This window comes from Leopardus geoffroyi, chromosome B1 (genome assembly GCF_018350155.1).
Source record: "Leopardus geoffroyi isolate Oge1 chromosome B1, O.geoffroyi_Oge1_pat1.0, whole genome shotgun sequence".
Taxonomy (NCBI): Eukaryota; Metazoa; Chordata; class Mammalia; order Carnivora; family Felidae; genus Leopardus; species Leopardus geoffroyi.
In genome coordinates this window covers 204,331,018-204,357,552 of record NC_059327.1, presented here as the reverse complement: position 1 = coordinate 204,357,552, position 26,535 = coordinate 204,331,018, and the positions used below count along the sequence as shown (strand labels likewise).

Below are 26,535 nucleotides of genomic sequence, written 5' to 3'. Positions count from 1 at the left end.
GACACATAGGGTGGAGGGCGGGGCTGGGGGTGCGTGTGATTCCCCCCTTTGCTGTGTGGCCCTCGGCCTGTAACACGGGGAGAATGCACAGCTTCCCCAAGGGCAAGGGGGCCGTGAGGCTGAGGCCAGGCTCCCACACTACCACCGTCAAGGAGGTCGGCCGTCCGGAGGCTTAGGCAGGGGATGGACATCAAGCAGGGCCCGGCCCAGAGGCGGCCGAGGGTCTGCCCCACACTGTTTGTGGGCACATCACCCCCCAGCAGAATCCCACTGTGAAGCAGCAGCCCCAAGACCACCCAGGCTGTGTGCCAGGCTCCCAGACGCCCTGCAAATACCACCTGGTCAGCCTGGTGGGTGATGTTCAACCAGAAGGAACACAGGGGCACAACTGTCCCTACAACACTGGGGGACAGCCAGGAAGCCTCAGTGAGCCCCCTTGTCACCAAAGGATGCTCTGCAGGGCCCCCAAAAGCTTAGGAAGTTCTGGGGACCTGTGACTTCCCCGGACAGGGAGGACAGACAGCAGATGTCCTTGCTGAGCCATCCCTGCCTGATAACAGACAGATGGGGTGGCCAGCAGGGCCCGTCAGAGTTCTTCCCCAGACACAGGCCACAGGAAGACCACACAGGCCGCTCCCCCTGGAGCCCAGAGGGAAAGCCTGGTGGCTCTCAGGTCCATCTTGCCTCAAGTGACCCCAAGCCTGCTGGTACCCGAGGAGGGTCCACAAAACAGGGGGAACCCCTCCAGGGTTGGGGAGGGCCTGATGCCCTGGTGCCTCCCATGTTGCCATGACGACCCTCCATTCATCCCGCAGCTACCCCGGCAGGTCCCGTGTGTCCCCAGGCCCTGGCACAGCCACCCTGCCCAGCCTCGCCCACTCATGAGACTACAGCCCTGTCACCGACAGCCCCCGGGAGACACTGTCCAGAGCTGGGGCTGCAGAGCCGGGCAGGGCCCCGAAGCAGCCGCTGATGCAGGCAGCTCCTCCCAGCCTGCCTCCCCGCTCCCTCTGGGCTTGCTGCCCGCCCCGGGCACTGCCTGGCCCTTCGCCACCCTGAGGTCAGCTGCACACTCGGCTCCCTCTGTGGAGAGGGGTGGGAGCCGCGGTCCCACTCCTCTGGTGGCATGGCACAGCCCAGCTCTGGAGAAGGTCCCATGGTTGGGTTCTGGGAACCTGATCCTCACGCTCTACTCTCGAAAAGCCAGGAAACACAGACGAGGAAAAAGCACACGTCCGTGTGTGTTTTATAAACACGTGTGGTTGTCGCACGAGCAGAGGGGACTTGCGTTACCTTCCGCTGTCGTAACTCACACACTCTTCCTGCACTTTTGTTGCTTTCAAAAGCTCTCAGAACATAAGGCGCCAGGGCTGATGAACAAAGCAGCGGGTGAACTTGACTGTGGACACCGCCTGGTGTCCCTGTTGGACCACACTCAGCAATTTAAACCTGCTTTCTCTGGTTTCTACCTCCCTGAAGGTGGGAGGAAGCGTTGTGCAGGGGAGGTGGCCTTGCAGACAGGGATTCACTGGCCCCATGGGGTGGAGCAGGCGACCCCACGACCCCTCGAGGGTGCTGCTGGGGCTGCACCCCGTGCCCTCCCCTCCATCCCGCATCCCAAGGAGAAGGGGTCAGTGCTTACCAAGCACACTGCACCCCTGCTCAGAGCCCTCCACCCTGCCCCATGGAGCCCTGCATACAGAAGGAGTGGGCAGGCCTGGGGCTGCAGGGAGGGCTATGGGATGGTTGTGCCTGGAGACCCAGACCTGCAGGCCAGTCCCCTTCCCCTGGAGCTGCCCCTGCAGCACGCCTCCCCCCCGCTGACCGAAGCCACGAACACCCACATACCGAACACCCTGGCTGGAATGAGGGCACAGACCCTGCCTGGGAAGCAGGGCTGCACTGAGTGGAGGGCCAGCGGCCCAGAAGAGGTCCGCTGCAGGGGCAGGAGTTTGAGGGAAAGAACCCAGGATGTGAGAGACCAGATGTGAGCCCTGAGGTCCCCCTCCAAATCCCAGGGCATCCTCCTGAGGCCAGCTGCCTTCCAACCCTTGGTGGCCCCTCATTTTCACTTGATCTAGGGCAAGGATGTTCCCCCAACCAAGCACCCTAAGTCATACCCTCCAGCCTAAGGGACGTGGCGTGGGGGCTGGCAGGATGGGTGAGAAGACATGAGACTCGAGGCTGGGCTCTGGGGATGGGCCCAGGGGTCCTGCAGGGGCCCCCAAACTGGAGTCAGACAGATTAGAGGGTCTCTGAGCTCCTGCTTCCAATCTGTGAAGCAGGGACACCAATGAGTTGCTATGGGACTCAGTGAGGCCACAGGGGCAAATTTTCCCATGGGTTTCATCAAAGGCACATGGTGACTTGGTATAACAGGGAGGGATGTCATGGCAGAGAGGGAGGGGACAGTGACCCAAGGAGCAAACAAGGACCAGAGGCACAAGAGTGCAGAGAGCACCTGGAAAGCTGACACTAGGAGGGTACAAGGGGGCAGTGGCGGAGCAGTTGCCCAGGGTCCAAGAGACCAGGAGAGTAGGGAGTCCTGGGGACTTCCAAGCAGGGGACCATCACCCAGCTATTTGGTATCAGCCTGTCTGAGGGGACGTCAAGAGGACAGGGTAGGGACTGAGGACAATGCAAGTAAACTCCTCCACTCACTGAGGAAGAAACGGGTAACTGAGCAAACCTACATCCAGTAAAAACATTGAAGCCAAAAAACCTTCCCATGAAAACGCCAGGCCCAGACAGCTTCACTGGTGAATTCAAACTAACATCTAACTAGTATCTAATTCAAACTAATATCTAAGGCAGAAAGAATACCCGCTCTACCAACCTCTTCCGGAAGACTGGAGAAGTGAAAGGGCTCCCCAACTCATCCTAGGTCTCAGCTTTGCCCTGATACCCAATTCTGAAAAGGAAATTATGAGAAAGGAAAACTACTGCCCAGCATTCCTCACAATCAGATGCAAAATTCTTAATAAAATTTTAGCAAATCAAAACCAACAATACATAAAAAGGATAATACCTAATGGCCAAGTAAAGTTCATCCCAGGAAGGTAAGATTCACTTAACATCTGAAAATCAATCAATGTAACTTATCACATTAATAGACTAAAAAAAATAAATACTATATGATCATCCCAAAAGATACAGAAGAAGCATTTGAGAAAATCCATCTTTTCTTGGTAAAAACCCTCAGCATGCTGGGGATAAAAGAGAACTTACTGGACCTGATAAAGGGCGCCTATGAAAATCCTGCAGCCAACAACAGACACTAAATGCTTTCCCTCTGAGATCAGGAATACGGCAAAAATATCCTGTGTCAAATCTATTCAACATTGTACTAGAGGTCCTTGCCATGGCAAAAATGCAAGAAAGAGAAGTAAACAACATCCGACTGAAAAGGAAATATAAAGTTGGCTTTTTTTTCACAGATGACATCACCATCTACAGGAAATGTGATGAATCTTCATAAAAACTATAATGAATAAAGCAAGTTTAGTAAAGTTGTAGGAAATAAGATCAATATATAAAACTCAATTGCACCTCCCATATTAGCAATGAGCAATTGGAAATTGAAATCATAAAACAATATAATATCATCAAAAATATAAAATACTTAGGGATAAATCTGATCTGACAAAAGATGTGCAAGACTTTTACAATAAAAACTATGGAAGTTTGCTGAGAGAATTAAGAGCCTAAATAAATGGAGAGATATACTATGTTCATGAACTGGAAGACTTGATCTTATTAAGGGGTTAATTCTTCCCAAGTTGATCTACAGATTCAACAAAATTCCAGTCAAAATCCTAGCAGGCATTGTTTTTTGTTTTTGTTTCATATAAATTGACAACTGGTCCTAAAATTCATAGAGGACCCGGAATAACCAAAACAACTTTGAAAAAGAAGGAAGTTGTAGATTTACACTACCTGATGTTAAGTTACATTTTAGGGGCACCTGGTTGGCTCAGTCGGTTAAGAGTCCGGCTTCAGCTCAGGTCATGATCTCGTGGTCCATGAGTTCGAGCCCTGCATTGGGCTCTGTGCTGACAGCTCCGAGCTTGGACCCTGCTTCAGATTCTGTGTCTCCCTCTCTCTCTGACCCTCCCCCACTCACGCTCTGTCTCTCTCCCTCTCTCTCTTTTTCAAGATAAAACATTAAACAAAAAAAAATTTTTTTTGAATGCCAGCTGCCCATACATCACAGTGTGATATTGGTATCAATATAGACAGACCAATGAAACAGACTAGTGAGTCCAGAAACAAACCCACACATATACACTTGACTGATTTTTGACGAAGGTGCAAAGGCAATTCAGTAGAGAAGAGATGGTCTTTTTCAACAAATGGTGCTGGAGTAATTGGTTTTCCTTACGCAAAACACAGTAGAATTTTGATCCATACCTCACACCATACACTAAGTTAATCCTAAATTGATCATAGACCTAAATGTAAAAACCAAAAATATAAAACTTCTAGAACAGAAGAAAAACCTCTGTGACTTTGGGTTATAAAAATAATCCTTAGATCTGATACCAAAACTACAATCCAGGGAAGAAAGAAAGTTGATAAATAGGACTTCACTGAAATAAGAACTTCTACTCTTCAAAAGATACTCAGAATGAGAAGATAAGCCACAGGCTGGGAGAAAATATTTGCAAACTCTATTTCTGATAAAGGGCTCCTGAGTGAATGAAGAACTCTCAAAACTCAGTAAGGAAACCACCCAGTTGAAAGAAACAGCAAAAGATTTGAATACAGTAGAGGCTTCCCCCAGTTAGATAGGCTGATGGCACTCCAGTGCGTAAGATGCTGAACGTCAGCAGCCCTTAAGGAAATGCAGGTTGAAACCACCATCACGATACCACTTCAGGCCATCAGAACAGCTCAAGTTACAAAGCCTGACCACACCACGGTTTGGGGATGTGTGGAGGAGCTGTACCCTCGCTCAGCACGGCTTACTCTGTGCCGGTTACCTTGCACTAAAGCTGGTGAAACCGGTTAGAAATACCAGACTGGGCGTCCACACTGTGCTCACGTGTTACTGCCTCTAATGCTGTGCCTTCCTCTTGGACCAACATTACTGCTCCCCTTGTCTGACTAACCTCGCTGGGCTTTGCCATGCCTGCCCTCCCCTTCTGCTTCCCCCCACGTCCCCTCTGTCCTTCTGGCACCTTGGCCTTTGTTGGACCTGCTGCCTGGGACACATCTCCTCCCTCCCCACCTTCCATTCAGGTCTCAGAGGATGTCACCACCCCAGGAGGCCCACCCTGATTGCTCTGACTGCTGGAGCTGCCCCAGAGCCCACCCATCGCTCTCCACCTTATACATGGATTTTATCTTCTTCCTGGCACTGGCCGATGGACAGTGGACAGTGTGGGGAGGGCGAGGAAAAGAGGAGAATGGGACCCAGGGGCGCAGCTGACGGTGGTGAAGGCGGTGGGGGCGGCAGGGTGGGAGAACGTGAGATGTCTGGAGTACAGGGAGGCAGACAGGCTGCAGGGAGAAGCTGTCTGGAATGAGAGGACCTTTGCGGGCATGCTGGGTCAGCAGGGGGTGGAGGCCAGGACGGAGCTGTCCCGGGTGCTGATGCAGCGGTCACCATGCAGTCACTGCCTGGAGCACAGCCAGGCTGGATGCGCTCTCTCCAGCTCCACACCCTGCTGTGAGTTTGTAAGACAGACTGTGAAAGCAGTGAGGCCCCGCAACGAGAAGGGCATGCCCCTCCCAGGACCCCGAGGACCCAAGTGCCTCCTGTGTGCAGGCACTCCACCGCCCTCCAGGGGTTCTAGCGGCTTGGGCCTAAGTCACTGTGCATGCTGCAGGTTGCATGGCGGTGCTGGTGAGGGGCTCAGGGGACTCAGGGAGAACCCAGCCCTGACCTGCCCTCTGACCTCATGCCAGTGCTCGGCTCCTGTCCCACCCCGTGTCAGCAGAGCAGCCCCGTCCTGTAACAATTGACTTGATGACAGTCATTACGCCTAATCTGTTTTTTGAGAGTCTAATTAATTCCAAGTCCTTCTCTATTTTTAAACCACTCAATCATTCCTGTTTTTCCTTCCAGGGACAGGACGTGGTGGGAGGCCCCCATGTTCTTTGCACAGTGGTGGGGACACGGGCCGCAGGGACAGATGGCAGTAGCAGCAAGGCCTGCACCCAGTGTCCAGCCCTAGAATGGCTCTGGCAGAACCAGCAGTGATGTGTGTGTCCCGATGGGGACGAAACAAGGCCTCATGGGGCAGGACCTACTGCCCAGGGTCCCACAGCTGCCAGAGAGAGGTTAGGGTCAGGCCCAGGCTCACCCTGTCACCCCGTTCCAGAGCTGGTGTTCTGCTGAGCCCCGCAGAGAGCCTGGCAATGGGGCGGGTGGGGCCCAGCCAGGAAACATCTCCTCCAAGTCTCCGCTCACTGAGAGGCCAATCAGCCCAGGCAGTGCACAGTCCTTACTGCCCCCATGCCTTGCCTGGCATCCCCTTACCTTTGAAGGTGCTGGCTCAGGACTGGTTCCCGAGAGCACCCCAACCACCCCGACTACCTGCACCAGAATCCGAGGCTGTTGATATTACACGGGAAAGGGAAGCACGCCCTTCCAAGTCATGGAGGCCGGAAGATAGCAGTAGACCTTGGACACTGATGAGGCCCCACCCAGGGCAAGGGGCTGACCCCAGGCCTGGAATGGCCGACCTGACTCCGTCTGCTGGAGGGAAAACTGATTCAGTAATGTGTGCACAAAGCACATCAGAAGAGCCAGTCCCACACCTCTGGGGAAGGTTTCCACATGATGGAGGACTCACCACTCACCACATACTCTGGGGGAGGTTTACCCTGTGCAGCCCCTGGGCTGGGCACTGGGGCAGGACCGAGGTCTGCAGGCATCTCAAACATTTCCCACTGTATGGGGAAGAGGGTCAGTGGGGCCCTCGGGGGAAGCTGGAGCCGGCCTTCTCTCTGCAGCCACAGGCATCCCCAGGGCCCCGATGCCTCTGAGCCTGCGTCCCGACCCTGGCAAAGGGCAGAGGAGCTCAGGTGGAACCACGACAGGGCCACAGCACAGAGGAAGGCAAGGCGTTCACTGGAAAAGGAGCCAGGCAGGCAAGACTCAGGTTCAGTGAGGAGGTGATGCTGGAGGCCGGCCTCCTCCAGAGTCTGTCAGCACGGGACAGAGTCCCACCGCGGTGCCCGAGATAACCCTGCCCGGTGGTCACACCACCAGTGAAGAGTGGGAATCAGACCCAGAAACAGTGAAATCCAGTGACGTGATGGGGAGGTAAAGTCAAGACCGGAAATAGGAACAGTCAGTAACAATCCTGAAACAAGGCGGTGAGTAACAGTGGGTGAGTCACAGCGTCAGATAACAACAGCGAGTAACGAAGACACGTAACAATGACAAGTAAGACGTGGACTCACATGAAAGAACAACGTTCCGTGGCCTCTCAGCTCCTCCTCCAGATGCCATCTGAGCTGGAGACTATTGTTAGCCCATTTTGCAGATGACAAAACCAAGGCTTGAGGAGGTCAAGGTCAAGCATCCAGCCCACAGGTCCCCCCCCCCTCCTGGACCCACTCACCCACGGAATTTGCAGGTGCAGGGGAACACATCCTCCAATACTGCCACCCAAACAGGGGAGGAGGTGCCACAGGCGAGGTGTGCCAGCAGCTCCCCTCTGCAAGAAGGAGCACATGGTCCAAGCACATGTCACCTGTTTAGAGCAGGAGCTCAGAAGCCCGTGCAAAGGACAGCCTTCCAGATTCTTATCTTTCTACCCAAAATGACAGCCAGGGAGGCCCACTAAGTGCATGATGGAGAGGCGGGGGGCACCACCAGCCAGACTCAAATGTGGCCAAAGAACTGAATGATGCAGAGCGACCCTGCAGGGCGGGGCCGGCGACGATGGTTGCTGAGGTCCCCCTGAGCCAGAGACTGGATAGCCCTGCCTGTGTGTCAGGATGGCCCCGGGCCCTGACAGTCATGCTCCCTCTGATGGTTAGAGACGGTCTCAGAAGACAGAACAACGGGACTTCTAAGACTGGGGTGCAGAGTTGATGGTGAAAGAGGGGATGACCACAGGACACTAGCAGGAGACGAGGACAGTGCTCCCTGACCTTGCAGGTGAGGGGGGTAGCAGGTGCACAATCAGCCAGAGGAAAAACTAACAACAAACGTGAGAACCAAAAGTTGTCTCTAGAATTTTTATAAATTTAATTACGCAAAACAAAATGGACGTCATCAACAAATAAAGTCAAAGGGCGAGTAGCACGTTGGGTAAATCTATCCACAGCAGACACACCAGAAGGAATGTTTTCAAGTCAGTAAAAAAGACACGAAAACCCAATTGGAAAATAAGCAAGACACGTGAACGGCCACTTTGTGCACAGACAGAGGAACCACGAAACAGGTAGAAGAACGTGGGGTACCGACCACCAGAGAAAAGCCACCTCCAACAGCACAGAGGGTCCCACTTCTGCTCCTCAAGGTGGGAAAACTGGGCCTGCGGCTGTGTGGGCGGGGGCAGCCCCCCACCCAGGCAGTACATCGCTGGCTTCTGGGAGGTGAGCTGACGTAAGTGATGGTAAGGCCTTTATACCTTTGCTGTGCTGACTCTACTAACAGTCGATTCTCAAGAAATAATCCAACTGGGGTGCCTGGGGGGCTCAGTCGGTTAAGCCTCTGACTCCTGATTTTGGCTCAGGTCATGATCTCACGGTTTGTGAGTTTGAGCCCTGCGTCAGGCTCTGTGCTGACAGTGTGGAGCCCACTTGGGATTCTCTCTCTCCCCCTCTCTCTCTCTCTCTCAAAATAAATAAAGATTAAAAAACAATCCAAGAGGCAGATGCAGAGCCGTAAGGAGCATGACCACAAAGCTAATTTAACATAGAAAAAATATATGGAAGTGGGAAAACATAGAATAAATTAGGTATGTTCTTAGGATACAGTAAAGTTCAACAGAAATAGTGTTTTTCAAGAGCTTTACAGAGCAATGATCACAAGATAAGATTTAGTGAGAAAAATAAAACTGCCCATGGGATTTGGGATGATTTTTATTTCCTTCTGTTTCCAAAGTTTCTACAATGAACGGGGCCATGTTTATAATAAGAAAAAAGAGAGCCCGTGTTGTTTTTTAAACAAGGCAGCAGGATGGAAACACTCTAGTCTAATGTCCACAGAAAAGACAAAAACAGACTTGAAGCAGGATGAGCTTCCATGTTGTAGACAAGTGACTTATTCAGGCTTCCACAGCATGGAAGGTTCTGGAACAGTGAGGTGAGTCTAGACAGGGAACAAGCTTTTAAAAAATGTTAACTTTTCCTTTAAAAAGCTCCTAACTTTTCCTGAAAAGGTAGGAGAGAAGAAGCCAGTAAAAAGAGAAAAGCTGAAGGACCCATGATTCTGGAACATTCTGCCCAGGATTCTGCTGAGGGCCATGTCCCACCATCCTGGCAACAGTGCTGGTGGAACGGGCCGTGGTGCGGCGGGCTGATGTAGGGCCTGGGGGGCTGCCGCGGGGGCTTCTCCAGCTGAGACCCCAGTGCCCTGCCTTCCACCTGTCTTCTGCTTAAGCAGGAAAATCCGCTCTAGGTGTCCTCGGGGCAGGCGGACCCTCCGTCACAACTCCGTGCGCCTGGGCCAACCCTGTGTGGCTCGAAGAGGTGTGAGGCTGCACCTGTGTGACTCCCCCTCAGGACTGGGAGCTCATGAGCACAGTGCCACGCCTGCCGCTCACTCCTCCAGCCACCGGTCACCTGCAGGTCAGGACAGGCAGGAGGCTGCAGGCCACCCACATCTTCCGGGCACTCGGAGCGAGGCAAACTCCAGCCTGTCCATCTGCAGAATGGGAGGGGTAGTCACCTGCCCCTGCATGCAAGGCCCACAGTCTCCATCGTGAAGCCTCATGAATTTTGGTGAACTACCTGCCTGTGTGAGGCTGGTCCTTTGTGTCTGTTCATTTAATTGTACCCTGCTCTGTCACCTCTGTATTAGTGTTCGAGCACGTCCATGAGGTCAGCTTGTGACATGAGCGAAAGGTGCTCCTGATGTGTGCACTGCGGGTGGATTCCCGCTACAGGGGCTTGGGGGGTGGGGGATGGGGGGGGGGGGCATCGCTGTCCACGGTCCTGGCCAGGACAGGGGATTCTCGCTGTGGGGGGCATGGGGGCGGGGCATCGCTGTCCAAGGTCCTGGCCCACACGCATGTCTGTCCTGATCATCCCACCACCTGCCACATTCTTCCCTCCTCAGACCCTCTGCAGCTTCCCTGCAAGATGGGACTGTCTCTCAAGGCCACCGTGGGGCTTCTCTTCCCTTTCCTCAGCTCAGCCTCAGCGTTTGTGCTATGGTGAGTGAGGCCTTGGGAAGCTGTCTGTGAGGCAAACAAGCCGTGTCCACTGTGGGACACGTCAGGAAACCAGGAGACAGAGCGGGTGTCCGCTGGCTGGACCCAGAAAGGGGGGGCAGATCAAAAGCTGAAAAATTCACGTATCCTGTCAAAGAATTCCTGATGATTTCCTATCATCCTTGCAAAAAAGTTATCTGCTTACCAATCAGCTCTGTGCCGCAGGCTCAGAGGCCCTGATGAAGAAAGCCACCCAGCGGGTTGTGACAATAACTCATTCCCTCTGGACACGGCTGAGGAAGCTGGACTTGCACCTCAAAAACAGATGTTTGCACCGTCTGTAACAGCAGGGTCTGGTGCAGCCACACGGGGGGGCCACGCGGCTGGAAGGGAAAGTGGGCACATCTCCAGAAATAAATGCAAATGACCATCTCTATGCATCTCACGTTGAATGAAATAAAATAACCTGCTGTGAGTAACACCGGGGGCACAGTCTCAAAGAAAGGAACGGTCTCGGTCTCGAGGGGGTTGGAAGCAGTCCACGCTGTGTGTGCTCCCTAAGGACAAACGCACTGTTGGTAAAAGTCTCAGGTGATGATGAGCGCTGGTGAGGATGTACAGAAGGTGGGGCCTCACGCACGACCCGGCAGGCACAGAACTGCAGACCTTCTGGAAACCAGTCGATAGCACCTCAAAAAGCTGACCACAGAGTTAGCATACGGTGCAGCGATCCTACTCGTGCATACACACCCAAGAGAAATGAAAACCTCTGACGGTACAAAAACGTGTTCACGAATCTGCAGAGCAGGACCATCCACGGCAGCAAAAAGGATCCACAACGCACATGCACCAACAAAACGGCAGAATACTACTCAGCCACAAAAAGGAAGGCGGCACTGGCATTTGCTACGACGCCGATGAGCGAAAGGAGACACGCTCAGCCAAAGGAGACAGGCTCACGTATTGTGTGATTCTGGTTCTCAGAACTGTCCAGAAGGGGCAGGTCCATGGAGACACAAAGTAAATCGGTGGCTGCTTGGGGCTGGGGGAGGGGTGAGGAGTGACTGTAGACCCCACCACCACTGGGCAGACACAGCCAAAGCAGGCAGGGCCCCGGTGGGAGGACCAAGGGTGGTGATGACACAACGGCCATGTGTGAACCCAGCACCTCTCTTCTGATGCTGAGGACGCAGCAGGCACATGGGGGTGCTGGGGCAATGCTCACTGAATATGCTTTGTTCCAGATAAGTCCAGGGTGTGGGGAGCAAGGGAAGGGACAGCGGCCTGGAGTCAAAAGAGGTGTGCAGGTGTCAGGGTCCCGCAGACCCCCACCGGGCCTGCCTTTCCTGGTCCCCTGCCTCTACGGGGGAGCCCGGGAGGAGCCCTGGAGGCACGGCCTGAGAATATGCCCAGGGAGTCCCCAGGATCCCACCACAGCCCCAGGGGCTCCACTTCCAAGGCCAGGATAGTGAGCAAAGAGAGATGGAAAGCGTACTCAGAGGCGGCCACGGCCCAGTTCTCCCCAGCGCGGCTCACCCAGGGCCAGGAGGGGCCACGACGATGCAAGGGGGTGGGCTGAGGCAGTCAGGCCCAGGAGGGCCTCGTACCATCTGGTTAACTGCCTGCCGTGTTGGTGTCCGACGCCGGCCACCTCCCACCTCGCCTGGCACGCCTGAGAAGCTGAGGGAAGCAGGTCAGCACTTAGGGAATGCGCCCTGAGGCGGACAGAGGAACCCGGCTGTGGCCAGAGACGGCTCTTACCTGGAGCCCGACAGGCGCTGAGGCTCCTGCTCGGCCTCCTCTCCCTGCTGACTTTCCAGCCTGGCCGTCGAGGGCTGCCCTGCCTCCTGCGGTCCAGCCTCAGGCTCCCTTTTCGGACTGGCGGCGGCGCCCGCTCCAGGTGACCTGTCTGCTGCATCGAGCTGAGGACCTGAGGTGTGTGTCAGGCACTTGTTGGAAGTAGGGGCGTCCTCTGGGGGCAGGGGGCACGGGGCGTCCGTGGGCAACGCCTCTGGCGTAGGTCGGGCCTCCTCCTGTCTCTCGGCAGGGCCTTTGGTGCCGGCCTTGGCGGAGCCCATGTAGGAGGCGCTGATGACGCTTCCCGGGCCGCACTTGTCCCGCAGACTCTGGGCAGCGGCGTCCTCCCTGCCGCCCCCACAGCCCCCGCAGCACACGCAGGAGTTCAGGAGGCAGCTGGTGGCCGCAGCACTGAGTTTGTGGGAGCCACCGTCCATCCCCTCGGCCGCAGGCCCCGACGGGGAGACGCCCTCTCCAGAGGCTTCCGGGGCGGTGCCGGCCACGCCCACGGCTGGGGTCGACTTGGGATTGAAGATGACGGTGGCCGAGAGCTTCATGCCCCCTGTCCGGTGGGCGATCATCTCCGCCGTCCCCGCAGCGTCCACCCCCGCCTCCCAGCCCTCCAGGTGTGGCTGTGAGTCCAGGCAGCTGCAGGAGTTGGGGCCCAGCGCCCACAGCTTGTCGTCCTGGACGTTGTTGTTAGTGCTCAGGTCCCCCTCCTCTGCCTCGGCGGGCCTGCTGGCCCCTGCCTCCCCACGCCCCCTGCCCTGTCCTCTCTCCTGGGGGCCAGCACTGGCGCTGCCCGCCCACCCAGCCGGGCTGCCCAGGGCCTCTGCAGCCCCTTCCACGTCATCCATGAAGAACACCCTTCCTTCCTCCTCGTCGCCGCCCGGCCGCAGCCCTGCGCTGCCTGGGGAGGCCTCCCCGCGGGGGCTGCCCTCCGCCCCCGGCCTGTGTGCGGGGGACTGGCAGGCGCTGGGCGGGGAGAGGAGGGACGACATCTCGTCCCCGGCCCTGTGGACCATGCGGTTGAGTTGCTCTAGCTCCTGGTCGTCATACTGCATGGAGCAGGCCAGCTCCCCCTCCTGGCTTTTGGCCTTGGCTGAGAGCATTTCCTCGGCGGGGAGTGGTGAGGGAAAGGCGGGCGCCAGGGCTGGGGGCGCCTGGGCGTCTGCCCGGATGGGAAACTCCACGTCTTGGGAAATGCAGAGGTTCCTTTCCAGCGTGTGAAGCTCCTCCTCCGTCAGGGTCTGCAGCAAATCCCTAAAGGGTCAAGATAAGAACCAGGGGTGAGACTCCCAGAGGCCACACCAGCCCCGTGGCCAGGAGTGGACACAGCATCCTCGACGTCTGCATCAGCAGAGAAGCAAGGTGTCAAAGCCTTGCAACGAAATGCGCGTGGTGCACACCTCCCCCGCTACAGGACGAGGCACAGGCGTGCGGGGACCGCTCCGTGCCACGGGTCTGGATAACAGCTGTCCGCATGGATGCCTGGGATGGTTTCTTTCTTAGAAGTGAGACTGGAAACAAGAGGGCCCTGGTGCTTGGGGATGTGATCATCACATTAAGAAAACCTTCTAGGAGTGAAAAAAAGTTGGTTTACGCATAGACTTTCATTCAGCACACGTTCTTGACAGCGGTCTCTGTGCTGGGCCCCGGGGAGACGCAGGAAGGCCCAGGCAGGTCCCTGCCCTTGGGGCTGTGCTGGAAGAGCCGGTAAGAGACAGATTTCCATGAACGATGACTGAGTTACATTAACAGCAACTACGACAAAGGAAAATGCCTGCTCTCTCGAGGGTAACAGCAGGGCACCGGGCTCAGTCTAGGGAGACTTCCTGGGGGAAGGGGCACTGAACCGGAGACCTGGAAGGGGTTTATGTAGTGGCACTGGGGCGTGTCTAGCGTAGGCCTGCGCCTTGCTCTCTGCCAGCAGGTCTGAGTCCAGGTCACACATTCCTGTCGGTCACGGAAACAGGCAGAAAAGCGTACTTCCCAGAACCGCACAGCTGTGGCGCCTCATGCACTGAGCACGCCCGTGCAGACAGCATCAGATCAAACGACGGAACACGAACCAGGCTCCCAGGCCCCCACGTGCCTTTCCAGTCACCCCCTGCCATCGCCAGCAGCCTGACTTCTGAAGACTGACGTGGTCTCGCCTGTTTTCATTCCGCACGTAAGTGGGAATCGCAGCCCACGCTCTTCAGAGGCGGGCTTCGTTTGGCAATATCGTATTTGAGTAGAGCCTCCAGACGCCATGCAGGTAAATGTGAATTTCAGATAAACGACAAACACTCCTAGACATGTGAATATTTCTTCGGGTACGTATTCCCAAATGGGGAGCATACGGGACATTCTTGCACTAAGAAAGTGCTCACAGTTTATCTGAAATTCAAATTCAGTTGAGGGTTCTGCTGGTTTTGTCTCGCTGGATCTGGCAACCCCACCTGGTGAGGTTCTGTGTGGTTGATGGTCTCGTCTCGTGGCCTGTAGCCTTTCGGGCTGGAAACCACCACCGTTCACCCGGGGAGCTGTTCCTGGTGGGCTCCACTCCTGGTGGGCTCTGACTGCCCCGACTCACCCTCTTGGCGAGCCTCTCTGGGGCACGCACGTGCACATCCCTGCAGATGCACACGGCCGTGGGGGCGGGGAAGCATGCCCAGGGAATGCACGTGTGTGTCCCGGCAGGTGCAGACGGGGGCGGGGGGGGGGGTGAGCGTGCACACTGGACAGCCCCCATGCCGCTCTCTGGCCTGCTCCCTGGCACTGCCATGCACTCCCGGCAATTTTTCACTTTAAAGTGCTCAGCCTGCTGACGAATGAAGTAAACACCGGCTACATGCTTGTCAGCCCTTAGATATGAATGCTGTGAATGCTTTCAGGTCTTCTGCCCATTTTTACTTGGCTTCGCGGTCTCGTTCTTACTGATTGACAGGAGTTCTTTACTTGTTTTGGATTTGAGTTCTTTGTTGGATATATTCTCCAACTCTGGGGCCTTCCTTTTCACTCTTAATGGTACCTCCTGATGAACTACAGTTTTTAATTTCAATAAAGTTCAATAAATCACTTTTTCCTTTATGTTTAGTGCTTTTCTGTCCTGTTTAAGAAATCTGCCTACTCCAAGGTCATAAAGATGTTCCTGCTCTTTTCCTCTGCGATCTTCACTGCTTTCCTTTCCACGTGTGTATCTCCCATCTATCCGGAGTTGATTCTTGTAGATGGTTGTGGTAAGGATCCAGACACGTTTTTCCTCATATGGATATCTGCTGAGTCAGCCCATGTACTGGAAAAAAGCAAGCATTCCCCACTGTTCGGCAATGTCTCCTCTGTCATAAATCCGGGAAACCTGTCTGTTGGTCTGTTGGTCTGTTACTAGGCTCCATTCTGTTGATGGGGCCAGAAGCCGCTCCTGGGTCTGCACCTCCGTGAGCTTCACTAGAGCGCCATGCCAGGGAGTGTCCTTTTTTACGAAGCACACTCAGCAGAAATGCACACACATTCACAAGCACGGTCACACCAGCATTACTTGTGGAAACAACCCAAAGCCCAGCAGGAGTAGGATAGATAAATAATGTTCTTTTTCTCCACGCATCTTCTTCTTTTTAGCTATTCTGGGCACACTGCGTTTCTACCTGAATTTTAGAATTAGTTTGTCAATTTTCTGCCAAAAAAGAAGAGACAAACACCTCCGGAGATTTTGATGGAGACTGGCACTGAATTCATTTGAGAATAACGGGATATTTTCTCAATGTTAAGTTTTCCACTCCTTGAACATGGATAGCTCTCTATTTACATCTTTAACATTTTATGCAACATTTCATTAACTTTCAATGGAAGACTTAGACACCTTCAGACTTATGCTTAACTAGCTGATATTCAGTGATGTTATTGTAGGTGATATTTAAATTTTTATTGTGATCAAATACATATAACGTGACATTTACCATCATAACCATTTTTAAGTGACAATTCAGTGGCATCGAATACATTCACATCATAGTGCAAACATCACTACCGTCCACCCCTAGAACTCACTCATCTTGTAAAACTGAAACTCTGCCCCCATGAAACACTAACCACACGCTCTCCTCCCTGGCTCTCACCATCCTACTCTCCATCCCTCTGATTCTGACTAGTTCAGGCCCCTCATATAATTGGAATCATACACAGTCTATCTTTTTGTTACTGGCTTACTTCACCAAGCACGCCTTCAAGGTTCATCTGTGTGGTGGCAGACGCCAGGATTTCCTTCCTTTTAAGGCTGAATGATATTCCATTGTGTGGCTGGACTACATTTCGCTTATCCACTCATCCATCAATGGACACCTAGGTTGCTTCCACTTCTTAGCTATTGTGAATAACGCCTCTGGGAACACAGGTGTATAAATGTGTCTTTGAGACACTACTTTCAACTCTCTTGGGTATATACCAGATGTGGAATTGCTGGATCAGGTGATAATTCCATTTTTCATTTTTTGAGGAACCTCCACCCCGTTTTGCACAGCACCTGCAGGACGTTACACTCCCACCAATAGCATACAGGGTTCTAATTTCTCCGCATCCTCATCCACACGGTTATTTTGTTTTGTTGTTGTTATTTGTTTGTTTGTTTGTTTAATTTTTTTTCTTCAACGTTTATTTATTTTGGGGACAGAGAGAGACAGAGCATGAACGGGGGAGGGGCAGAGAGAGAGGGAGACACAGAATCGGAAACAGGCTCCAGGCTCTGAGCCATCAGCCCAGAGCCCGACGCGGGGCTCGAACTCACAGACCGCGAGATCGTGACCTGGCTGAAGTCGGACGCTTAACCGACTGCGCCACCTAGGCGCCCCTATTCGTTTGTTTTGAGGGTAGCCAGCCTAATGGGTAGGATCTTGTTGTGGTTTTGATTTGCACGTCTCTGACAATTAATGATGTCGAGCATCTATTCATGTGCTTGTTGGCCATTCATAAATCTTCTTTGGAGAAATGTTTAATTAAATCCCTTGCCCTTTTGAATTGGGTTGTTTGGTTTTTGTTGGTGGGTTTTAGGAGTTCTCTATATATTCTGTGTATTGATCCCTTTATATCCCAGATACAAAATAGGAGAATATTTTCTCCAGCCTGTGGGTTGCCTCTTTATACGAAAGACGAGAGCATCTTTCGGTGCACAAAGTTTTAAACTTTTCAAGTCCAATTTGTCTATTTTTTCTTTGTTGCCTATGTCTTGGTATCCTATCCAAGAAATCATTTCCAAATGCAATGCGGTAGAGCATTTGTCCGGTGTGGTCTTCTAAGAGTTTTATTGTTTCAGGCCTTGCATTTATGTCCTGGATCCATTTTGAGTTCACTTTTGTATATGGTGTTACATAAGGATTCAACTTCATATGGTGTGTATGCATATCTCTCTCTTGTATCAGACTAAGGAAATCCTCATTTATTCCTAATTTGCTAAGAAATGTTTTCATCATAAAATATGTACTGACTTTTACAAATTCTTATTCTGTAACTTTTGAAATTTTACAAATTAATGTAGCAAAATGCTGATTTTCAAAATGTTGACAATGCTATGTATAGTTTGAACTCCACAAGACATTACAATGAGTTTTTTGTATATCCACATTTATTTATATTAATTCACAGGAAGGTCTTCAATCTCTCTTGCATTTCCACATTTCCACCTGAAACTTCTCCTTTGCCTGAAGAACTCCAATTAGCATTTCTCTGTGGGCAGGCTGCTGACACATTTCTGCAGCACTCTGCTTTTGAATAACACCATTTCACCTTCATTGTGGAAGGATACTTCTGCTGGGTATAAAATCCTTGTTGGCAGCTAGTTTCTTTTAGCACTTTTAATACGTATCATTTCATTGCCTTCAGGCTCCCATTGTTTGTTTGTTTCTTAGGAGACAGCTGTCAATCTTACATTCTTTTCCAAGAAATATGTGCTTTTTCTCTGGCTGTGCTTAAGACTTCTTTGTTTTCAGCAATTTTACTATGATACACCTAAGTATGTTTTGTATTTATCTTCCTTGTAGTTTTCTTGAGCCTCCAAAGTGTGTGGGCAGAGATTTCTCTTCAGTTTGGGAAAATTCTTGGCCATTTTTTTCTTTGAATATTGTTTCTGCTCATTTTTCTCTATTCTTTCCTTCTTGGTTTTTTTTTTTTTTTTTTTGAAGATTTTATTTTTTTAAGTAATCTCTATACCCAATGTGGGGCTTCAACTTACGACCCTGAGATGAAGAGTCATGTGCTCCCCTAACTGAGCCAGCCAGGCGCCCCTGTTCCTTCCTTCTGATTCCAATTATGTGCATTAGAATTTTGAGCATGTTGCACATGTCTCTGATGCTCTGGACGTGCCCATACCCGGTGCCTCCCCCCCCCCCCCATCTCCATGTACTGGCCCTTCCTCCATAAGACCCCCAGTCTGATCTAAGCACTCTACTCTTTCCCTCCCGGCCTCAGCATCATCCACCACCTCGCCTCCTTCTTTGTCTCTTCTCCCAGTCAGACAGCCAGGGAGGGCAGCAGCCGTGCCCTGGGCCAGGGTCACATTCTGCCCAGAGTGCTCAAGACTGGGCTGGGCACAAGGGAAGCAACAGCAGGCCATCTATCAGATGAGCTACAGCCTTGACCAAGCACCCCATCACAGGCTGTGCTTCACCCACCCCCAGGGCCAATGACTCTCCAAGGACCATCCTGCTGGGTCATTCTCCACCGTCCGGATTCACGGCACTTTTGGCTCCTCATGGGGGAAAGGGAAGCTTGGCACCAGTAAAGGAAAGCCAGCCCCAGGCCGCCCTGGACTAAACAGTCCTGCCAGACCCAGGAAGGCTGCTGCAGGAGCCCATGGGGTCATCAGCTCCACCAAAGGCACGGAAGGGGGCCTCCAGGGACTGGAGCTGTAAGACCCCAGTAAGAAAGACCTCAGAGTCCAAGACCGCAGGGCTAGGGAGGTGATCAGAGGACACGTGCTCACTGCCATCCCTCAAGGAGGCCACAGCTGGGTGCTTCAGCTCAGAGGGGCCACCTCAGGGAGGGCTCCCCACCCACCTGAAGTTTGGGTTGGGAGGGTCTCCCAAGATGGAGGGGGCTGGCTTGAGGCTTGTTGCTGCTGAAGGCTAAGGGGAGCCCCTACAGCAGAGAGCAGTCACCCACCCCAAGTGCCACCAAGCCCACAGGACAGCACGCATGGGGCCAAGGGCACCAACACCACCTGGGCCTGTTGCCTGGGACCACTGGGGGAGCCAGATAAGCCACAGCAGGGGAGGGGCACGGGGTGCTCAAGCGAGCTGGGCCCTTCACCCCTACACTGTGGAAGAAACAAATGAGAGCCCTTGGACAAGCACCATTCTCCACCTGGGCCCGAGCCTCAGCCTGGAGGCTGGCCTGGGGGGACAGCCCTCCCCTGCAGGTTGTGTGGCCCTAGGGGCACCCGCACCACCTCAGTTTCCCCGGGCTCTCCATCTCTCAAGGCCCAGTGCCAGAGCCCCGAGCCAGGGTGGCTGCTGTCATGTTATTGGCATTTTTTACCAAAGGTCATAGTGTTACTGGCCAGGAACAAAGAGCCTGGTTGTGTGGGTAGAGAAAGGTATGGGGTTGTGCGAGGGGACTGCAAACATTATAAACCAATAACTCAAGACAAAGAGCAAGGTTCTGGCACCTCTGACTTCGCAGAAGAGGACTTCCATCCCCGAGGAAAGGAGGGCTCAGGGGCAACCATGGACTCCCCTCCCACACTGCCCGCCCCCACCCTCCCGAAGCACCTCCCCCCCTCCACCTTATTTTCCGCAGCAACGTGTGGAAGGGCCGGAACAGCTCAGACATGTCTTCTGCCTTGCGGTCCAAGTTCAGGGGTCCGTCCGCGTAGACCACGAGGCCACTGCATTCAAGACAAAAGCCAGCATGGTGTGAGGCCCTGCAGCCCCCTCAGTCAGCCCCCTGGGTGAGCCCAGACCACAGCCAGGGGCTCTGAGACCACACGTTTCTCTTGTGACTGAATCTTAAATAAGTTTAGAAAAAAAGCAATGAAGATTACTCAGGCTTTATCATGTTCGGAAACTGATTAGCTGATGTTCACTTGAGGGATCATAAAAGAATCATAGAAACATATCTGTTCACATCACTGCTGCAATCAGACAAATCAGCGTCAAGATTTGTTACTAAAACTACCTCCTTGAAAATGGAAACATTAGATTTGTGTTTATATTGAGCACAAATGCAAGGGTTATGAGAATCACAGATAAGCCATCCACCCACAGCCCTCGCCAGAGCAAGCAGACCCCTGAGCCTCAGGGGGGGCCTGTCAGGGGTCCCTGGGGGGCAGGATGCGCATCTCAAGGACCCTTGGCACAAAGGGGGTGAGACATCTCACAAATGTGGCATCCAGACTGCCCACCCAGCCTCCCACGGGTCTCCCAGACTCTGACCTCACTCTCCCCCATCCATACTCTGAAGTCCAGGAGCGCCCTGACTGAGTCTTTCCAACTCACTGACCACAGCTGTCCGGCCTCCCGGACCCACACCCGCTGGGACAATCCAATCCTGGCCACTACCTGCCCTGCCCGACCCGAACCCTGTGAGCCCCCTCCCCCCACAGTGATCTGTGTGCTTCGTGGCTCCCCCAACTACACCCACGCTGTCCCCAAGCCCACCTTTCCCTTCGAGGTCTGGTTCATGCTCCATTGCCTGCCAAGACCAGAGACAGCCTCCTGTCACCCCCAGGCAGGACGGACCCTCTCTCCCGCCCACCAGCGGCCCGTTTGCCATCTGACTCTGCACAGATGCCCCTCCAGGTAGCCCCCTTTCCACAGGCGCCACCACACCCATCTCGTCATAGGCTGCACGGCCCTGCCGAGCTCCCAGCGTGCCCCATTGCCCTTGTCCAAGGGCAGACCCATCTCTGGAGGACCCTCCTCTCGGTGCCTCCTCTCGGGGCTCCCGGGACCAGCCAGTTTAGGCCTTGGCACATGGCGGGTGCCCAGGGAGCGAGCACCCACAACCCCAGCAGCTGCTCCTTGCTTCCTCGTCAGAGCACAGGTGAGGGAGGATTTGTCTGCATAAACAGAGAACTGTCTGCATGTTTCTGCAAATGAACAGAATCTCATCGCTGCATTGGGGTCAGGTCATCAGCACCCAACACAAGGTCCTCATTAGCTCAGGATCGCTTCCAATTCAGTGAGAAAGACTGATGAAACTGAATGGACTATTCTTCCCTTAGAAAGGTTAGACTCCCGTGCAAAAAGAAAGATTCGAAAGTCACAGGAAAACATGGGCTGCGCCTCTCCCTAGGGCAGCAGGAAGGTCAGGGCTGCCAGAAGCGTGAGGGCGGGCGGCAGAGGATGCCCCATCCAGGCTTCTGTTCCTTCCGGTATGTTCTATGGGTCTTAACATGAGCTGACAGTGTTCAGGGGACATCTTCCCCACACAGAACCTTGACTTCATGGGTGAATCGGTGATCTCAGCACAAAGGCAGGAAAGGGGCAGAAAGGGGTGGGTTTGGTGAATCCCCGTCCAGGCTTCCTGGCCACCTGGTCTTTCAGAAAGCAGTGAAAGGGGCCGGGAGGGACTCTGACTCCCCTCCTGGGTTCCAGGGAGGACACTGGCTGCCCCATCAGTCTGTGAGAACCAGGCCCAGGGCTGACCGCGGTTGGTCTGGAGCCTCAGAAATGAACTCGTTACGTAGGAGGGCTTCAGGTGCCGTGCCATCACAGTCCACGCAGGCCCATGCTGCGTCACCACCTAGGGGCAGGGCAGCCCCCACAGCTGAGCCTGGCAGAGGTGGAGGGGAGGGGCCCGCTGAGCGCTGCGAGGGGCTGAGTCAGTGAGCAGGGGAGGACACCCAGCATAAGAGGAAAGCTGGGCTCTTTCCTTAGGCCACCTTTACCTGTCTTCATAATGTCCTTTGATGCACAGAAGATTTTAGCTTTGATGGAGATCAACTTACTACTTTTTTCATTTGCCACTTCCTTTCATGTCAAATCTAAGATTGGCCAAACCTGGACATATGAAGATTTACCTCCTGTATTAGAGTTCTCCAGAGAAACAGACCCAGTAGGGTGTGTGTGTGTGTGTGTACAGAGGGAGTTTGGTTAGTTGGCTTTTTTTTTTTTTTTTTTGAGAGAGTTATTTTAAGTAACTGGTTCACACAATTGTGGATGGTGGCCACATCCAAAATCTGCAGAGTGAGTGCGCAGGCTAGAGACCCAGAGACTCAGGGAAGAGTTGATACTGAGGTTTGAATCTGAACACAGTCTGGAGGTAGAATTCCCTCTCACTTGGGGAACTAGGTCTGTTTTCTCTTAAGGCCCTCAACTGACTGGATGAGGCCCACCCACATTATGAAGGGTAAACTCCATTACTCTGGATCCACTGATTTGTTAATCTCATCTTAAAAATACCTTCCAGGGGCGCCTGGGTGGCGCAGTCGGTTAAGCGTCCGACTTCAGCCAGGTCACGATCTCGCGGTCCGTGAGTGCGAGCCCCGCGTCGGGCTCTGGGCTGATGGCTCAGAGCCTGGAGCCTGTTTCCGATTCTGTGTCTCCCTCTCTCTCTGCCCCTCCCCCGTTCATGCTCTGTCTCTCTCTGTCCCAAAAATAAATAAACGTTGAAAAAAAAAATTAAAAAAAAAAAATACCTTCCAGCAACATCCAAACTGGCATTTGACCAAATATCTGGGTACTGTGGCCTAGGCAAGTTGACACACAAAATTAATCATCACAGGGTCCAACTTTGTTCTTATGTGTGTGGCTATCCAGTTATCCCAGCATCATTTGTTGAAGATACTAACAAATTCCTTCCTCGCTGAATGGTCTTGGCACCTTTGTCAAAAACCAGTTGGCTATAGATATTTGGGTTATTTTGTTGTCTTGGTTTTATTCCATTGGTCTATCCTTATGGCACTACCACACTTGTGATTAATAAGACTTTGTAGTAAGTTCTGAAGTCAAGACATATGAACTCTCCAACTTTGTTTTTCTTTTTCAATATTGTTTGGACTATTCATGAGCCATTGTGGTTCCATATGAATTTGAGGTTCTTTTCTATGTCCACTAAAAAAAAAAAAAAAGGCCAATGTTGTCTTTATAGGAAATGTATTGAATCTATATACAACTTTGGGGAGCACCGCCATCTTAACTGTAGCAAGTGCTCAGTCCATGAACATGGGCTATCTTTTCATTTAATTAGGTCTTTAATTTTTTTCACAAAAAATTGTGTTTTGTAGTTTTCAGTGTACATGTTTTCCACTTCCTTGGTTAAATTTATTCCTGGGTATTTTTCTCTTTTGGATGTTACTGGAAATCTCTCCTTTAAAATACTATTTAATTACATGCGATGAAATATTATTCGGTCTTAAAAAGGCATGAAGTTCCCACCTGCCACACGGATGAACCATGAAAATATTATGCTAAGTGAAATAAGCCAGACACAAAAGAAAAAATACTGCATGATTCTATTTATATGAAGTCCTTAGAATAGTCAAATTCACAGAGGAAGGAAGTAGAATAGAGGTTACCAGGGGCTGGGGGAGGGGCTGGGGAGCTAGTGTTTAATGGGAACAGTCTCAGATGAGGAGAAGGAGAGGTCAGTGGCAAGACGGTGTGAATGTACTTAATGCCACTGAGGGTTAAAGTGGGGGCACCTGCGGGGCTCAGTCGGTTAGGTGTCTGACTCTTGATTTTTGGCTCAGGTCACCATCTCGTGGTTTGTGGGTTCGAGCCCTGTGTTGGGCTCTGTGTTGATGGTAGGAAGCCTGCTTGGGATCCTCTTTCTCTCTGCCCCTCCCCGGCTTGTGCACGTGTGCGTGTGCTCTCTCTTTCTTAAAATAAATAAATAAACATTAAAACAAAGATTTAAGTGGTAAATCTTGTATTATGCATATTTTACCACAATAAAAAAATTAACATTTATTGCTTTGATTTCTGTTTACAAAAGTTATACCTATCATGCTAAGAAATTTTGTTAAGTAGAGACATACTATTTGGTACAATTTTTTTGTACTCAGCACACTGGGGATGTTTTTCCATGGCTTTTGGGATTTTTCACTAATGTTACTTAAGTGGCTGGAGTATAGTTTTTAAACAACCCCTTAATTCTAGATACCCACGCACTCGAGTTTTCACGATTAAAAATAACCTCCAGTAAAAATCTTTGTAAACACATATTGTGCCCTGTTGGGTCAATGCAACAAAATTCGGAGAAAGTTCGACCGCCACATGCCAAGCACTAGGGACTCTGAGTGGAAAGGCAGTGAGCACTCCTCACGTACAGCTGCCAGGCTAGTGGGGAGGCACAGACCCCATTTACATGAGATACCCCAGATGGGCAAATCTACAGACACAGGAACAGATCTGTGGTTTCCTGGGGCTGGAGGGGGGTGGGGCGTAGGGGGTGGAGGAGACAGCTAAGGGGTAAGGGGTATGTATCTGTTTGGGGTGATGAATATGTTCTGGAATTAATGGTGACGGTTGCCCAATTCTGTACATTTACTAAAAACCATTGAGTTGTACACTTAAAGTGGGTGAACTGTGTGGTGTGTACATTGTATCTAACGTATATTAAAAATAAGCGATCTAGGGTAAATATGTAACCTTGCCGGAGGCAGTGAACACCTGTATGAGGAAGGGCTGCAGGTGAGGCAGGTTGTGTGGAGACTGGGAAGGGGCTGGGTAGGGGGCTGTCACTGGTGGGGAAGCAGGTAGGCAAAGGGACCAAAGGAAGGGAGGCCAGAGCCTCCCAGGGCAGGGGCTTCTGGTGGTAGGACCACAGGATGGAATGTGGGTGGGAGGGGTGGTAAAATGAGAGAGGGGAAGGGATGGGGCTGCCTATAGCTGAGGGGGGGAGGGTGGGGAGGAGGGGAAGGGGAAAGAGGGGAGGGGAGTGGTAGAGGAGAGGGGAGGGAGAGGGAGGAGGAAAAAGGGAGGGGAGGGGAAGGGGGAAAAGGGGAGGAGAGAGGAGGGGATAGAGAAGAGGGAAGGGAGGGGGAGAGGGAGAGGGGAAAGGGGAGGGGAGGGGGAAGAGAGGGGGAGAGGGAGAGGGGGAAAAGGGGAAGGGAGGGGGAAGAGGAGAGGGGAGACAGGGGAAAAGGGGAGGGGAGGAGGAGGGGGGAGGGAGAGGGGAAAAGGGGAGGGGAGGGGGAAGGGGAGGGGGAGGGGGAAGAGAGGGGGAGAGGGAGAGGGGGAAAAGGGGAGGGGAGAGGGAAAAGGGGAAAAGAGGAGGGGAGGGGGAAGAGGAGAGGGGGAGGGAGAGGGGAAAAGGGGAGGGGAGTGGAAGAGGGGAGGGAGGCACAGAACTGGCCCCATTGCAGGAGGGGGAGTGTGAGGCAGGACGGGGAGTGGGTTGCAGGGGTGGAGCAGGAGCAAGGCCTGGGCTCTGGGTTCTGGGCAGTTCAGCCTGGGATGCGGCTTCGGGAGAGGGCGGCCCACTCGGAGTGGGGGCAACTGCAGAGGCTGGAGCTGAGGCCGGGCCAGGCCGGCAGCCGAGACCGGGAGGTGAAGCGGGCCTCGCAGGCAGGCCCAGGTGAGCAGGTCCACCCTGATGGGGCCAGTCACCCGGGCACAGAACCTGGAGACTGTTCGTTTCCTTATTCGTGTAAAACGACTCCAACTGTTTTCAGATAAACCGTCAGGAGTGAAACTAGTCTGTCACAGTCAGAACCACGTGGAGACTCACTTTCCCCCGGGACATGTAGCTGAGTGAGGGAGGACCAGGTCCGGGGTGCCAGGGAAATGGGGGAGCTTGGGCCCAGGGTCCAGGGCTGGTACCTGAGCTGGCCGTGGACACCCTCTACCTGCGCCGGACTGGCCTCCTCCTGAACCTCCAGGCCCCCACATCGCCCTCTCTCAGACCTCAGTTTACCGCCTCTGCCTCAGGCACCTGCCCAGCGGTCACAAGGCAGAGGGCCCGGCTGGCTTGGGTTGTGCCTCTGACCTGTGACGGGCCAGAGAGACCACCTCAGAGGATGTGTTGCTCCTGGGAGAGCTCAGAGCAGGGCGTCTTCTCAACCTGGTGGGAAGGGGCTGGACGTAGGGCGAGGGGGACAGAGTGGCAGAGAGGCCACACTCCCAGCTCCCCCTCTGTCCTCAGGGGATCCCACCAACCCACATCACAGACGTGACCCTGGAAGGCTGTCATTCCAGGAGTGTTGGCTTTACCGCCAACCAGGTGTCTACGGGTCACCCTTCTCCCTTCAGCCAGAGGTCTTCCTGCCTCTGGCCCTTTGCACATGCTGCCTGCCCGCAGTCCACCACCTGCCAGGCTCCCATCCTGACTCCCGGAGCTCTGCTCCAGAACCCAGGGAGCCTCTCCCCCATGCTACCAGCTCTTGTCCACTCCAGAGGGTCCTGCTCCAAGCCCCCTGCCCCACCCCAGCATCCAGAACACTCCACAGCAACTGCTCGTTTCACCTACCCGTGCACTCCCCACG

At 53.2% G+C, this 26,535-nt stretch overlaps 1 protein-coding gene and 1 long non-coding RNA gene across 4 annotated transcripts in view; both read right to left on the bottom strand.

Moving 5' to 3' along the window:
* The window catches only part of ZFYVE28 (zinc finger FYVE-type containing 28), a 115,563-nt gene that overhangs the window by 15,758 nt on the left and 73,270 nt on the right, over positions 1-26,535 (bottom strand). For all 3 annotated transcript variants that reach the window (XM_045474790.1, XM_045474789.1, XM_045474791.1), the window contains exons 7-8: positions 19,891-19,992; positions 12,099-13,397 (exon numbers count right to left, since the gene is read on the bottom strand). In XM_045474790.1, the coding sequence (XP_045330746.1) occupies positions 12,099-13,397; positions 19,891-19,992 (1,401 nt within the window). The remainder of the gene's footprint in view (positions 1-12,098; positions 13,398-19,890; positions 19,993-26,535) is intronic.
* LOC123596265 lies at positions 22,235-23,343 on the bottom strand. The gene is made up of 2 exons (XR_006711631.1): positions 22,747-23,343; positions 22,235-22,510 (listed from the first exon to the last, which is right to left on the bottom strand). It is a non-coding gene; the product is annotated as an uncharacterized LOC123596265 (long non-coding RNA).